This window comes from Nicotiana tomentosiformis, chromosome 8 (assembly GCF_000390325.3).
Source record: "Nicotiana tomentosiformis chromosome 8, ASM39032v3, whole genome shotgun sequence".
In the NCBI taxonomy this organism is placed as follows: domain Eukaryota; kingdom Viridiplantae; phylum Streptophyta; class Magnoliopsida; order Solanales; family Solanaceae; genus Nicotiana; species Nicotiana tomentosiformis.
This window is the reverse complement of record NC_090819.1, coordinates 127,148,896-127,164,214: the sequence shown is the minus strand read 5'-3', so window position 1 is coordinate 127,164,214 and position 15,319 is coordinate 127,148,896. Positions and strand designations below refer to the sequence as shown.

At 39.8% G+C, this 15,319-nt stretch overlaps 3 protein-coding genes across 3 annotated transcripts; all 3 read right to left on the bottom strand.

The window, feature by feature from the left end:
- Positions 1-506: 506 nt before the first annotated feature.
- On the bottom strand, positions 507-836 carry LOC138898124 (uncharacterized mitochondrial protein AtMg00810-like). The gene has a single exon (XM_070184161.1). It carries the CDS (start codon positions 834-836, stop codon positions 507-509), a length of 330 nt encoding a protein of 109 aa, XP_070040262.1.
- Positions 837-1,203: 367 nt separating this feature from the next.
- On the bottom strand, positions 1,204-1,689 carry LOC138898123 (uncharacterized mitochondrial protein AtMg00820-like). The gene has a single exon (XM_070184160.1). The coding sequence runs from the start codon at positions 1,687-1,689 to the stop codon at positions 1,204-1,206; it is 486 nt and encodes a 161-aa protein (XP_070040261.1).
- Positions 1,690-3,482: 1,793 nt separating this feature from the next.
- LOC138898122 (uncharacterized) lies at positions 3,483-4,145 on the bottom strand. Its single transcript, XM_070184159.1, has one exon. The coding sequence runs from the start codon at positions 4,143-4,145 to the stop codon at positions 3,483-3,485; it is 663 nt and encodes a 220-aa protein (XP_070040260.1).
- Positions 4,146-15,319: the final 11,174 nt, after the last annotated feature.

Sequence of the window (15,319 nt, the reverse complement as noted above, 5' to 3'; positions counted from 1 at the left end):
CAAACTAGGTGGTATGAATACATCAAGTACCCCTAGCTTGGACATCAAATACTCATGTTGCACTCGTGATAAACCTTTGGTTAGAATATCTACTGGTTGCTCCTTAGTTGCTACATATTCTATTTGCACCAGACCATTTTGTATCTTTTTTCTTATAAAATAACAGTCTATATCGATATGTTTAGTTCGTTTATGAAATACTGGGTTAGCCGCTATTTGAATTGCTACTTTGCTGTCAGTGTAGATGTTTACAGGAAGATCAACTGCAACATCAATATCCTTGAACAGACCAAGTATCCAAACCAATTCAGCCATAGTTGATGCAATTCTTGTGTACTCTGATTCTGCAGAGCTCCTGGAGATGGTGCTTTGGTTCTTTGACTTCCAAGATACCAAGGAGTCACCATACTTGATGAAGAAGCATGTCACTGACTTTCTAGTAATAGGCAGGTTGCCTAGTATGTTGTGATGGAGTTCCTCTATTTGCTAGATAGAAGTATGCCTTGTCATGGCTGACCCTTCACATATCTGACTATCCTTTGAGCAACGTCCATATGTGACCTTTTTGGTTTCTGCATTAACTGGCTTAGTGTCTGAACACTAAAAGCTATATCTGGTCTTATGACAGTCAAGTAGAGTAGCTTCCCTAGTAATCTTTGGTACTTGCTGATGTCTGTTAAGACTTCATCACCAGTTGTTGCATTAGGACTGCCAGTGTGCTCATCATATTCTTTGGTGGTTAACATGAGGTTGGCCTCAATAGGTGTTACTGCAGGTTTTGCAGCTCCCAGCCCAAGCTCAGAAATTAGCTCTAGTGTATATTTCCTCTGGTGCATTAGAATGCCTTATTGTGACCTCGCAAACTCAATGCCAAGAAAATATTTAAGTTCTGCTAAGTCTTTCATCTTGAATGTGAGCTGAAGCTTAGTCTTAATCTCAACTATTAGTGTCAGTTTAGGTCCAGTAATGAGCATATCATCAACATAGACCAAAATGACTATGATGTGCTTGTCTGACCCTTTGATAAACAAAGAGTGATCATGTTGACTCTACATGAAGACAAACCTCAATAGTGCTTTAGATAGCTTGGCATTCCACTGTCGTGATGCCTGTTTGAGTCCATACAAGGATATCAAGAGTCTACATGCTAGTCTAGCCTCCCCCTGACTCTGAAATTCTTGTGGTAGAGTCATATAGATCTCATCATGCAAGTCCCCTTGAAAAAACATTGTACACATCCATCTGATGAATGTGACAATGTTCATAGGCAACAATGACTAGGATTGTTCTGACAGTAACCATCTTGACCACTGGGCTAAATGTCTCCTGATAATCAATGCGTTCCTGTTGGTTGTATCTTTTGGCCATAAGCCTGGCTTTAAACCTTTTCACCTCTTCTGTAGCTTTGTACTTCACTTTGTAAATCCACTTGCAACCAATAAATACCTTGCCTTCAGGTAAAGAGACCACATCCCAGGTATGATTAGATTCTAAGGCAGTAATTTCATCCTGCATAGTATCTACCCACCTAGGATCTTGAACAACCTCTTCGAAGGTTGTAGGCTCCGGAATAGTGAAAAAGGCAACCAGATATGCATGATACTTAGGTGATATTCCATCATAAGACACATAATTGGCAATAGAATAAGGAACAGACTTGTGCCCTGGCAGTGACACAAAGTATTTCATCCAGATGAGAGCCTACCTTGTCCTTAAAGACCTTCTTAGAATAGTGGAGTTCTGGTCAAGGAAAGGCAATGAAGAATGCACCAAATCTAATGCAGGATGGTGCTGCAGAGGAGACGCATGCCTTGAGTCGTCGGCCTCATGCCTTGAGATATCAGCCTCATGCATGGTGCTAGTAGGTGTAGAAGAGGATGGAAACTGCTCTTCACTATAAGTGGAAGATCCAGGAGGCAAGAAAATAGGAGGTGATGGGGATGAAATGTCTTTGAAAGGAAAGATGTCTTCCCTGAAATAGACATCCCTGTTGATGAAGAAGCAGTGAGAATAAATATCCAATAGAATATAGCCCTTCTGAGTATTAGAAAAACCCATGAGAACAACTGGCTTGGCCCTGAGAAGAAGTTTGTCCGGTTCATGAACTTGCTTGGCATAGCACAAACAACCAAGGATACTCAGATGTAGTGCTCTACCATATAACAATTCAAAAGGAGAAAGACCATGAAGAATAGAATATGGCATCATGTTGATGATGTATACTGCTGCAAGCACACAATGACCCCAGTACTTGATAGGAATATTGGCTTGAAACCTTAAAGCTCTTGTGACTTTCAAAGTGTGCTTGTGCTTCCTCTCAGCAACTCCATTTTGCTAGGGGTATATGCACAACTCTTTTGATGAATGATGCCATATTTCTGAAATAGGGTGGCATAGGTAGGGTTGACAAACTCAGAACCATTATCAGACCTGACTGCTTTCACTGTTTTGCTAAACTGAGTTTGAAAAAATACAACAAGTTGAGCAAGCACAACACACACATCGGATTTGAATTTCAAAAGAAATGACCAAGTCATCCTAGTGAAATCATTAATAACTATCAGAAAATACTTATTACCATCAAAATCTGCAGATTTATATGGACCCCAAACATCAAGATGTATTAGATCAAATGCAATAGTAGTTTTAATACAACTAGAAAGGAATGACAACCTGTTTTGCTTAGCATAGGGGCATACACTACATTTATTGATAGTGACGGTGATACTAGCTAGTTTGGCAGAAAATAGTTTTCTAAGAATTATATTGGATATATGGACTAATCTTTTATGCCATAAGGCAACATCAATATTAGTGTCACCATGTCTTGACTTTATTCCTACAACAGCTAACGAGACTACATTAAGCCTTTTGCCACCATATCTCTGCAGGAAGTATAAACCATCTCTTTCCCTACCAATATCTCTCACCCTGCCACTGAAGAGATCCTGAAGTACACAAAAATCGGGATAAAATGAGCCAAAACATCTAAGACCTATTGTCACTTTGGAGACTAATAATAAGTTGAACTTGAACTGTGGTACATAGAAAACCTTTGTAATAGTGTTTTTGTCTGAAATATGACTGTCACCAATGTGAGTTACTTGAGTGATATCTCCATTAGGTAATAAGACTCTTCTAGGCTTAGAGGATGCAATTAGAGAGGTCTTGGTCAGTAAGTTAACATCTGACACTATATAGTTAGTTGCCCCAGTATCAATAATCCATTCTTGTGGGCTAGTAGATGCTAAAAGGGCAGTGCTAGTACTTTCCACATTTGCCTGAGCAGAGAAAGTTGAGTTGTTGTTCGGGATTTGCATTATCTGATCATATTGTTCTTTGGTGAAAGGGAAAGCACTTCCTTGAGCATGGGAAGATGTACTTGCTCATCCCTGAGCTTTTGTAGAGGAAGAGCCTACTTGAACCTTAGGGGTAGTATGTCCTTGGGCCTCAGAATATTTAGCACATTGACCCATAGTGTGTTAGTGTGCATGCAAAGGATGTATTGGTATGTTCTGAGAGGCATAGTTAGAGTACATATGCATAGTGTACCTAGGTTCTATCATTGCATTGTAAGCACCAGCTCCCCCTTTCATTTTGAACTTATAATCTGGTAAATAACCTATTATTTTGTAGTACTTTTTCTTATTGTGGCCCTTCATCTTGCAAAACTCACACTTAATGTTATAATTCTTCCTAAATTTTTGGTTGAAATTAGGCTTAACACTATATAGTTCAGTGGAGTCACAAAGATGTGCATCCATAGTGGGAGAAGGTCCTAATACTCCAGCAGAAGCAGCTACAGCTCTTTGACTTTCATCACTCATGAGCATAGCATATGATTGATTCACTGAAGGTAGAGGCTTCATCATAAGGATTTTTCTACGAGCTTGGGAGTAGAAGTCATTCAAGCCCATTAGAAATTGGTACACCTTTTGTTTTCGTAGGTGCACTACAAATTCATTTGACTTGACACATTCACAGTCAGGAGTGGGTACTATAGACTCAGACTCGTGCCACGGATCCTTGAGCTTTGAATAATAGACAAAAATAGAAGAAGTACCTTGACTCAAGGTAGCAATTTCCTTGTGAAAATTGTAGCAACGAGTGTCATTCACCTTATCAAAGCACTCATGTAGATCCATCCACACTGTCTGCGCACTGGTGATTAAGGTCGGTACAACTGAATTCATCAACCATGACAACACAATTATGTTGCATCTTTCCCATTGATACCAATACTTCTCACGAAATTGCTCTTTTGGCCACCTGCCATCAATAATTCCAAGCTTATTGTGGTCAAGTAGTGCAATACGTATAGATCGATACTACAGGGAGTAATTATCAGTACCAGTCAACTGAAATGAAATCAATGAGATTTCACTTGTATCACTACGAGCTAGGTACAGAGGATGTGTGACTAATGTAATACCTTCCTCAAATTCATCATCGGAGGATGCATGCGATGCATTTTCAGTTGTGACAGTTGCGTTTTCATATTTCAAATCATCAATCGCCATTGTTGAGTAATTCAGAGTTTTTGAACCATAAAATTGAGATCTCAATTGACTCGAGTACACAAAGAAGAAGATAGAATAGAGGAGAAGACGAGGATCTATTTGAGAGCTTTAATTCAGAGCTCAAAGCTTTGATACCATGCTAAAATGAGCAATTGAGATGGAGAAGAAACCCTAGCTAACGAGGGAGAAGAGAGGAAGAGAGCAGTTATCTGAGAGAGAAGCTAAAATGACTCAAACAGTGAAAAATGAATTCTCGATATCTCCATCACTTGTACAAACTATATATATATACACACACACATTTGTTATCAACTAATATAACCACCAAACTGAGCAATCAATCACTTCATTAGCTACTAACTCACTAATCCGGTAACACATAAATAGACTAAAGTACCCTTACACTCAGGTTACTCCTTTTATATCAATATTTACCCAATAAGATAAATCTATCTAGAGGAAGAAGCGTAGTGTGACTGAATTTCAATCATTGAGGTTTGCATAGTCAGATTCCAAGTATAGCTATAGTTCAGTCTTCTAACCCAAATTCCCTTGTTAATGGCACAAATGCAATGTCCTGTAATGGAAAATGCAACTTTTATTAACTAACATATATATATGAAGCCCTATTAATGGCACAAATGCAATTTCTACCATTGATGGAATGAAGACATAGAAGAGTGAAACTGTGAAGACTTGAGGAATACAGAGTGCGGACTGCGGCTGAGAAAAGTTCAGAGAAAACGAGAATGAACTGAAGGTCTGAAGCCCTAGATGTATTTATATACTTAAGGGTAAATCCATAATTTTATTAATTTTTATTGGGTTATCGGTTAACCCATTAATTAAATTACGCAAACCGAGGCCCGAACCGATAACTCAATAGTGAAAAAAATACTAAATTGTTACCAAACCGTTAATCCAATAACTCGATACCGATAACCTAATAATCTTTTTTCAGTTCGAGCTATCCAGTTTTACCCCATATATGCCCAGCCTTAGTTGGAGTTATGTTCTGTTATGAAAAAACATCAGGAAAACTAAATTGGAGTAGTACTTATAAATTGTCCAAATCCATAATTTGTAACCAATATGTGAATATAAGGTCCTGGTATCAACATAGAATATTTGATATCACGACCCAAACCGAAGGACCGCGACAAGCACCCGGTACCTAACTCCATCGAGTACCAATGTAACATATCCTCTTTATCATATTATCATGAGTAAATGAGCCGTAAAGGTCATCATGAGATAACCAGAATTAAACATGAGAGAATACTCGACATCGGATGACCTAACATGGTATACAAACTTATACATGTGACATATGGTCCTATAAGACCGAAATGATCATTTGTACACTCAAAATATAGGCCGACAAGGCCATACAATCATCCATATATATGATATATGTCTACAAGCCTCTAAGAGTACATAAAAATCATAAAGGTCGGGACAGGACCCCGCCATACCAATCAATACATGTCTGAATCATACTGACCCAATAGGCAACTCCGGGGCAAGTGGAGTGCACCAACACCTTCTGCTGAGCTGATAGTCTACTAGGAGGACTGTCAACTTGTCTATCGGGACATGCGGACATGAAACGTGGAGTCCCCAAGCAAAAGAGACGTCAGTACAAATAAAGTATCGAGTATGTAAGGCATGAAAAACAGTATATAAAAGACATAAAAGAAACATGGAGTAAAGAACTCAACCTATAAGTCTGAATAGCTCTGTGAATCATGAAACATGTATAATGTCATGCATATTCGTATAGATGTCATATCATGTATAGGTATATGCGTACATAACGTCATCAAGCCTCTCAGGGCATCCCATCATATCATATCGGTCTCTGTGGGCAAAATCATCAACGTATACCAGCTGATCATGTGGTGGTGCGTATATAATGTTGTAACCTTTCCCCATACCCCATGTACATATAATATACGTGTATATAACACCATCTGGTTATGGGTCAATGTACATGTATAAATGAATGCAATGCATAAGAAGTAAGTCAATAAGATTTCTCGGGATGTAATAAGATCAATATGCCTTCGGATAAACTTTATCAACTTATGTATTTTCTGAGACCCATGAATAGACAATATAATAATAGGACACATGGTGAATCAAGAACATAGGCAACCCTAGTACTTCTAAGAATAGAGTCATTTGTGAAAGTTGTGTGGTTGCTCGTTTCGTTATTATCATATGGATCATGCCAAAAGGAAAGAAAGGATAGCCTTAACATACCTTAACTCTGTTGGATCCTTAATACCTTCCAAGCAATTTTTCAAACAACTCAACTCAATCTACCATAGCATAAGGAGATTCAAAATCAGTGTTGAGTAATGGCTAAGTCCGCAACTTAAACTAGTAGCTCGTTTATGTAAATTTGGGCAGCATCTCCCCTGTAACAAGGGCATCCTCCAATACCATATACCAAAAACAACAACCAGAGCAATACAATAAGAACAACATCAACAATAGGGTACAAAATATTTCATTAACAAGTCAACAACATATCACGACGAGCTGCAAGCTTGGATTGAATCCCTTTTGAACCCTTTAATCTCAAAGTCATACATTCATTAACTTAATAACATATTGATAAGTGGGGATTTTGACTACTTATTAGCACTTTTTATCTCTCGTTTTAGTCCAAAAGTATTTAATTGTATTCCCGAAAATTGATGAAATATGCTTAATTGTAGGAGTATTGGAAAATGAGTCACTAAGATGAAATCCAACTAAAAAGGAGTGATCTGAACTCAAGGACAAAAATCAGGCATGGAAGCTCAAGTGCGGACCGCAGATTTTTATCGGCGGCCGCAGAATATGAAGGAAATTTAACATGGTCAAAATGCAAAGTGCGGACCGCACAATTATTGTGCGGCCGCAGAAGCTATGCAAGAGCTAAAGTTCAGAGAGTCTCATTTCAAGCTCAAAAATAAATACGGACCGCACAATAATTGTGCAGCCGCTGAAATCAGCTACGCGGCCGCACTCAAAAATGTGCGGTCCGCAGAAGAGCCCTGTGCGGTCGCACCAAGAATTGTGCGGACCGCAGAATATGAGAGATGCGGCCGCAATCTAGAATTGTGCAGCCGCAGAGTCAACTTTTGTCAAGACTGAAGAGAAGTGCGCACCGCACATGGAACTGTGCGGTCGCAGAACCTCCGTAAGGGCATTTTTGTCCAAAAATTCCAACTTTGCATAAATAGACTAGTTTCATAAAATTAGGTCAAGTTTAAAATATTGAAAGTCATGTAGCATTTTTGCTTGCCTCTTTGGGAAATTTTAGCTTATTTTGGTAATTTAACATTAGATTTTTATCTTTTAATCTTGCAATATGAGTTTTATCATCTTTTCTTCTTTATTTTCTTCTATACCCATTATGAGTAGCTAGATTTCTAACTAGGGTTATGACCCAACCCTAGTGTGTAAACCTAAGGGGTATTTGATTTATGGCTTGTTTATGGTTCGGAATTTATTTTTTAGCCTTGTTTTTGCTTTTAATTATAGAATTAATAGTTGCAAACATTAGTCCATGCATATTTGACTTGGTCTTGAGAAATAGAGACTTAGTCTAGGAAAACTTGGCTAACAAGAAATTGGGATAAAATCAAGAGATTGATAGTCCCAATTAAAGGGTTGAACCTAGAGATTGTAAAACGCGACTTGAGCATTTTATCAACTGTTTTGTTCAATACCCATTTGGACTTGAGAAAGTCAAATTGGGCAAAATCACTCTCTTACCGAGAGGTATTGAGTGGGTAATTGATTGTTGATATCTATAATGCACTCCAACCAACGAAACAAGCTTTACAGTTTACAACCCATTAGACAAACACCTAGGTGAAGGTCATAGCCCTAGGCCTTTTACACTATTTGAAAGCAACAACAAAAACCATTTCTTAGTTTTAATTATTTATCTTGCAATCTTAGTTTAAACTAGATCTAGAATCAACCAAATATTGTGGAAGTGTAATTTAAGATAGTTCAAGCTCATTTACCACAATATATACTTCTAAATTCCACTCATATAGCTCCCTGTGAAATTCGACCATGACTCTTTGTTGGGTATTACTATTGCATCGACCATTTCATAACCTCAAATAGAGGTGTGACTTGGACGAGATCAATTTTCGGTTCCATTTTCGGGGAGCTAAAAACGGATTTAGCTATATATTTGATTTTATGTGTGAATTGTCTTTTTTTCCTTCCGTGTTACTAATTTTTTGGTGAAACAATTATAGGTGAAACAATGGCTCTCAACAACAATGATCCTCTCGGAAACATGCCTTTGGGGATGTGGACGTGAAAGATGACCAAGTTGAAGAGGTTCCTCTTGAACCTCAAGAAAATAGACGAGGCCGGCCGCCTCAAGACAACATTCCCGTTCCACCCCACCTCCACCAAGAGCGGCTCCACACCGGGTTTTGCCTAATGAATGGTATGCAAGTGCCATAGTCCCGCCCCGTATTAGGGCGGGCAACTTTCGAATCACAAATGTTATGCTCACATTGCTAGAGCAACGAGGATTCTTCACCGGGACTCCGAATCAAAATGTGTACAAACACTTGAAAGGGTTTATGGACACTTGCTGGGGGAGTAAACAGAAAAACGTATCCGAGGATGTTTTAAGGTTGAGGTTATTTCCTTTCTCTCTACAGGTGAAAGCCTTGGATTGGTTAGAAAGGTTTCCAAACCATTCCATCCATACATGGGATGAATTGGCAGAGAAATTTATTTCCAAGTTCTTTTCTCCCGGGCATATGGCTACTCTTAGAGATGAGATTCTAGCATTCAAACAAGAACCCAATTAGCCGTTGCATGAAATATGGGAGAGGTACCAAACTATGGTGAAAGAGTGTCCAAATAATGACATGACGGAGGCTATGATTCAACAAACTTTCTATAGGGGGGTCAATACTACCAATCAATGTTTGGTCAACCAACTTGCCGGTGAAAATTTAATGACAACGCCATATGCGAAAGCTTGTGAGATCTTAGATGAAATGGCAGATACTTCATCGGCATGGCAAACAGAGCAAATGTTCCTCAAGGTGATCCAAACATGATTCACCTACATAAAGAATTGCATGATCATGGGCAAGCAATTGCAGAGTTGACCACCATAATGAATCAATTAGCCAAGGCTCAACTTCAATAAGTTCAAGGTCCTAAGCAAGCCAATGCAATGGAGGGAGTTAATATGATGGTAAACAAGAGAAGGCAAAAGGGTCCTCAAGTGCAAAATTGTGCGGAACATTATGTGCAAGAAGAGAGTGGGTTTGATCAAGATGAATCTTACAATGAACAAGAGGAGGAAGTACAATATGTGAACAACTTCCAAGGGAAAAGAAACAACTCTCAAGGCCCTAATCAACAACAATGACGACCTCATGGTAATCAAGGGAATTGAAATTCTAGCAACCAAGGTAATTGGAATGGTGGTAACAACCAAGGGAATTGGAACAATCAAAACAATCAAGAAAATTGGAATGGTCAAAATAACCAAGGCAATTGGAGTGGCAAATGTCAAGGATATTGGGGAGGCAACAACCAAAGGGGATGGAATAATAACCAATTCTAACAATGAGTGAGATAAATTGAGAACATGTTCAAACAAATGATGGAGAAGAATGCCGACTCTGATGCCAAACTATCCTCTCACAACACTTCAATTCACAATTTGGAAGTTCAATTGAGGCAAATCTCGCAAGCTTTAAACACTCGTCCTAAGGGGGCACTACCAAGTGATACGGTGGTGAACCCAAAGGGTGGGAACAACACGGGATATGCCTTGGTTGTTACTACAAGAAGTGAAAAAGGTGAGCATGCACCCACCTCAAGTCAAAGAAAAATTATGGATGATGAGCAAGTGGTACAAGAAAATGAGATCCCGAACAATGTGGTGCAAGCAAATTATGAAATAATAATTGATATTGATGACAATGTGGAGGAGACGCAAGAGGAAGTGAACCCGTCTAGGAGCACATTGTTGACATACCAGAAACGGTAGTGCCAAAGGCTAAGGCACCAATGCCAAGGCCTCCTCCTCCATATCCTCAAAGGCTTGCCAAGAAAAATGGCGAGAATCAATTCAAAAAGTTCATTGACATGATGAAGAGTCTATCTATTAATGTGACATTGGTTGAGGCTTTGGAGCAAATGCCCGATTATGCAAAGTTCATGAAGGACTTGGTGACAAAGAAGCGGTCGATGAATTGTGAAACTATAAAGATGACTCATCAAGTGAGTGCAATTGTGCATTCAATGGCTCCTAAATTGGAAGATCTCGGCGCTTTCACAATCCCTTGTACCATTGGAAGTGCCAACTTTGATAAAGCTCTTTATGATCTTGGGGCAAGTATCAATTTGATGTCCTATTCGATTTTCAAGACTTTGGGAATTGGGCAACCAAGACCCACATCTATGAGATTACAAATGGCGGATCGTACCATGAAGAGACCGTTGGGTATAATTGATGATGTATTGGTTCGTGTTGATAAATTCATTCTCCCGGGAGATTTTGTTATTCTTGATTGCGAAGTGGACTATAAGGTACCGATTATTCTTAGTAGACCTTTCCTTGCTACGGGAAAGGCTCTTGTTGATGTGGAAGCCGATGAACTCACTTTTCAGGTGGGTGATGAAAAGGCGGTGTTCCACGTGTGTAAGTCTATGAGGCAACCGAATAGCAATGAAGTATGTTCGTTCGTGGACTTGGTGACCGATGCTATTATTGATGATACAAGTGCCACTATTAATGTGGGTGACATGTTGGAGGCCGTTTTGCTAAATTTTGATGATGAGGAAATTGATGGCTTCATAGAATGTGTAAATTCTTTGCAAGGGATGGGGTCATACAATTATGCACCTCGGAAACTTTTCTTGGATCTCAAAAATAGGAAAACTCCTTCTACAAAGCCTTCAATTGAAGAGCCTCCTATCTTGGAGTTGAATCCATTGCCTCCACATCTCAGGTATGAATTTCTTGGCCCTTGTTCTACTTTACCAGTTATTCTTTCCTCTTATTTGACTAACGTACAGGTTGACTCTATATTGGCGGTACTCAACAAAAGGAAGAAAGCTATTGGGTGGACTTTGGCGGATATTCAGGGAATAAGCCCCGCATTTTGCATGCACAAGATAAATTTGGAGGAAGATGCCAAGCCCTCCATTGAACATCAAAGGAGACTCAATGAAGCAATGCAAGATGTGGTCAAAAAGGAGATCAAAAAGTGGCTAGATGTCAGGGTTGTCTACCCCATTTCTGACAGTTCGTGGACTTCTCCGGTGCAATGCGTTCCGAAGAAGGGGGCATAACTATGGTCACCAATGATAAGAACGAGTTGATTCCAACAAGAACGGTGACCGGGTGGAGAGTGTGTATGGACTATCAGAAGCTAAACAAAGTTACAAGGAAAGACCATTTCCTATTACCCTTTCTTGACCAAATGCTTGATAGGTTGGTCGGCCGGGACTTCTATTGCTTTCTAGATGGATATTCCGGCTACAATCAAATCTTTATTGCCCCCTAAGATAAAGAGAAAACAACTTTCACTTGTCCCTATGGCACTTTCGCTTTCAAGCGGATGCCATTTAGCTTATGCAATACACCGGTAACTTTTCAACGGTGTATGATGGCGTTCTTTATGGATATGGTATAGGACTACCTTAAAGTCTTCATGGATGACTTTTCGGTAGTCGAGGATTCCTTTGATGATTTCTTGGCAAATTTGGATAAGGTCTTGGCAAGATGTGAAGAGACCAACTTGGTGTTGAATTGGGAGAAATGCCATTTTATGGTCGAGGTAGGTATTGTCCTTGGCCACATGATTTCAAAGAAGGGGATTGAGGTCGATAAGGCGAAAATAGAGGTGATTTCTAAACTTTCACCTCCAACATCCGTGAAGGGCATGAGAAGTTTCTTGGGTCACGCTGGGTTCTACTGGCATTTCATAAAGGATTTTTCAAAGGTGGTGAACCCCTTGTGCAAGCTTTTGGAGAAAGATGCTAAATTTGACTTCAATGATGATTGCATGAGAGCATTCAAATTCCTCAAGTTCAAGTTGACAACTACTCCCATTATCACCGCCCTGAATTGGAGCATTCCTTTTGAGCTCATGTGTGATACTAGTGATATGGCGGTTGGAGCAGTTCTGGGGCAACGTATCAACAAGATCTTTCATCTGGTATACTATGCTAGTAAGACAATGAATAATTTCCAAGTCAATTACATTATGACCGAAAAAGAGCTCCTTGCCATTGTGTTTGCTATTGAGAAATTTCGCCCGCACTTGATGGGTGCAAAAGTGATTGTCCACACGGATCATGCAGAACTTCGCTACCTTATAAGTAAGAAAGATTACAAAGCCCGGTTGATGATGTGGGTACTTTTGTTGCTAAAGTTTGACATAGACATCCAAGACCGAAAAGGAAGTGAAAACCAAGTGGCGGACCACTTGTCTCGTTTGGAGGAGGAGGGGAGGCCGCATGATGGTCTTAAAATCAATGACTCATTCCCCGATGAGAAACTCTTAGCCATTTCAATTAAAGAGGTGCCATGGTTCACAGATCTAGCAAATTTTCTTGTGAGTGGTATTATCCCGAATGGGTTCTCTTCAAACCAAAGGAAGAAGCTCAAACGGGATTGTCAAGACTATTATTGGGATGAACCGTACCTTTTCCGGATTTGTACCGATGGAGTGATTAGAAGATGTGTACTAGAGGAGGAACAATGTGAAATTCTTGGGGCTTGGCATTCTTCTCCATATGGTGGTCACCATGGTAGAGCAAGAACGGTGGCCAAAGTGTTAATTTGCAGTTTCAATTGGCCCACTCTTTACAAGGATGCAAGTGATCTCGTCAAGCGTTGTGATGAATGTCAAAGGGACAGTGGAATCTCAAAGAAAAATGAAATGCCCCTCACCACCAGTTTGGAGATTAATATTTTCGATGTGTGGGGTATTGACTTCATGGGTCCCTTTGTGAGTTCTTGTGTAAACACCTACATCTTGGTAGCTGTTGATTATGTGTCAAAATGGGTTGAGGTCGTTGCTCTACCCAACAATAAAGCGAGAAGTGTGGTGGCGTTTTTGATGAAGAACATTTTCACAAGGCTTGGCACTCCAAGGGCTATCATAAGTGATGGGGGATCGCATTTTTGCAATAAAGCTTTTGATACTTTACTCACCAAGTATGGTGTCACCAATAAAGTTACAACTCCCGATCACCCTCAAGAAAGTGGTCAAGTAGAAGTCTCCAACCGAGAGATAAAGAGTATTTTGTCCAAAACAGTAAATGCTAATCGAACGGATTGGTCAAAGAAGCTTGATGATGCACTATGGGCTTATCAGACTGCTTTCAAAACTCCTATCGGGATGTCTCCATACCATTTGGTGTTTGGAAAAGCTTGTCACCTTCCGGTGGAACTTGAGAACAAGGCCAGGTGGGCTTTGGAGAAGCTAAATCTTGATTAGGATGCAACTGCCGCATTGCGAGTTGCATATTTGAATGAGCTAGATGAATTCCGGTACCATGCATATACAAGTTCGTCCTTATACAATGAGAAGATGAAGTACTTACATGACATGTACATTCGGAACAAGGAGTTTAAAGAAGTTGATATTGTGTTGTTGTTCAATTCACGATTGAAGATGTTTCTCAGAAAGTTGAAATCCAAATAGAGTGGTCCCTTTGAAATTGTGGGTGTGACACCTTTTAGTGCATTGGACTTGAAGAACAAAACTGATGAGGTATTCCGAGCCAATGGGCACCGGGTGAAGCATTATTTGGGACAAGATGATGATGGCCACGTGGTGGCAGTGATTCATTTGAAGTGATGGTAATCTGCGCCGTGCCGCGATGTTAAATCAGGCGCTTTTTCGGAGGCAACCCATGTTTCTTTTTCTTGTTCTTTTTCTTTTTCTTTTGTGCTAACTGGTTTTAAAGTGTGTTGCAAGAATGATTGTTCTTTACAGGGACTGTGCTCACAAAAAATGGCTAAGTGTGAAAAAGTGTGGACCGCACAATTTTGAATGCCACAGCAGAAAGGGATCTGCGGCCACATAAGGAAATATGCGGACCGCACAACTAGAGATTAAAAAATTACAAACTCTTTGAAGTTTTCCTGACAGGGAAATGGCCAAAGTGCATCCGCACAAGGAAATGTGCGGTCCGCACCAAAATCTGCGGCCGCACTCAAATATGTGCGGACTGCAGATCAAAAAAAGGGTACATATTAACAGGTAAAGGAGTGCGGACTACACATGAAATTGTGCGGCCGCACTCATCTCTTGAACTCTTGCCCTAACCGATCAAGTATAAATAGTAGCCTTCTCACTACTGTTGAGACTTTACGAACTCTGAACATTTAGCACAAAGGCAAACACAGTGCACTCAACTGATTCACGCATCTAACACTCATTTCATCATCTTTGATCACTCTTTAACACTACTTCATCACTGGTATGTTCAATTTATCCTTAGAATTTTTCAATTTTCTTAATTCAGTTGATAAATTGTTTAGCTATTTCCAATTGTCAAATTCATAACCATGTGGACTGTAATTTGTGTGGGTAACCTCCTAGTTGCTATATGGGGGATGGATATTTGGTTGATATAGTATAATTGCTACTACCATGTCCAAATTGTGCGTAAAAGTAGAAACCCTAGAATCTGCCAGATAAATTTTTGTATTGTGCGGCCGCACAAGGAATTGTACGGTCCGCAGATCAGTAGGCTAGGGCACTTGGTGTAGAATGATTGTGCGGACC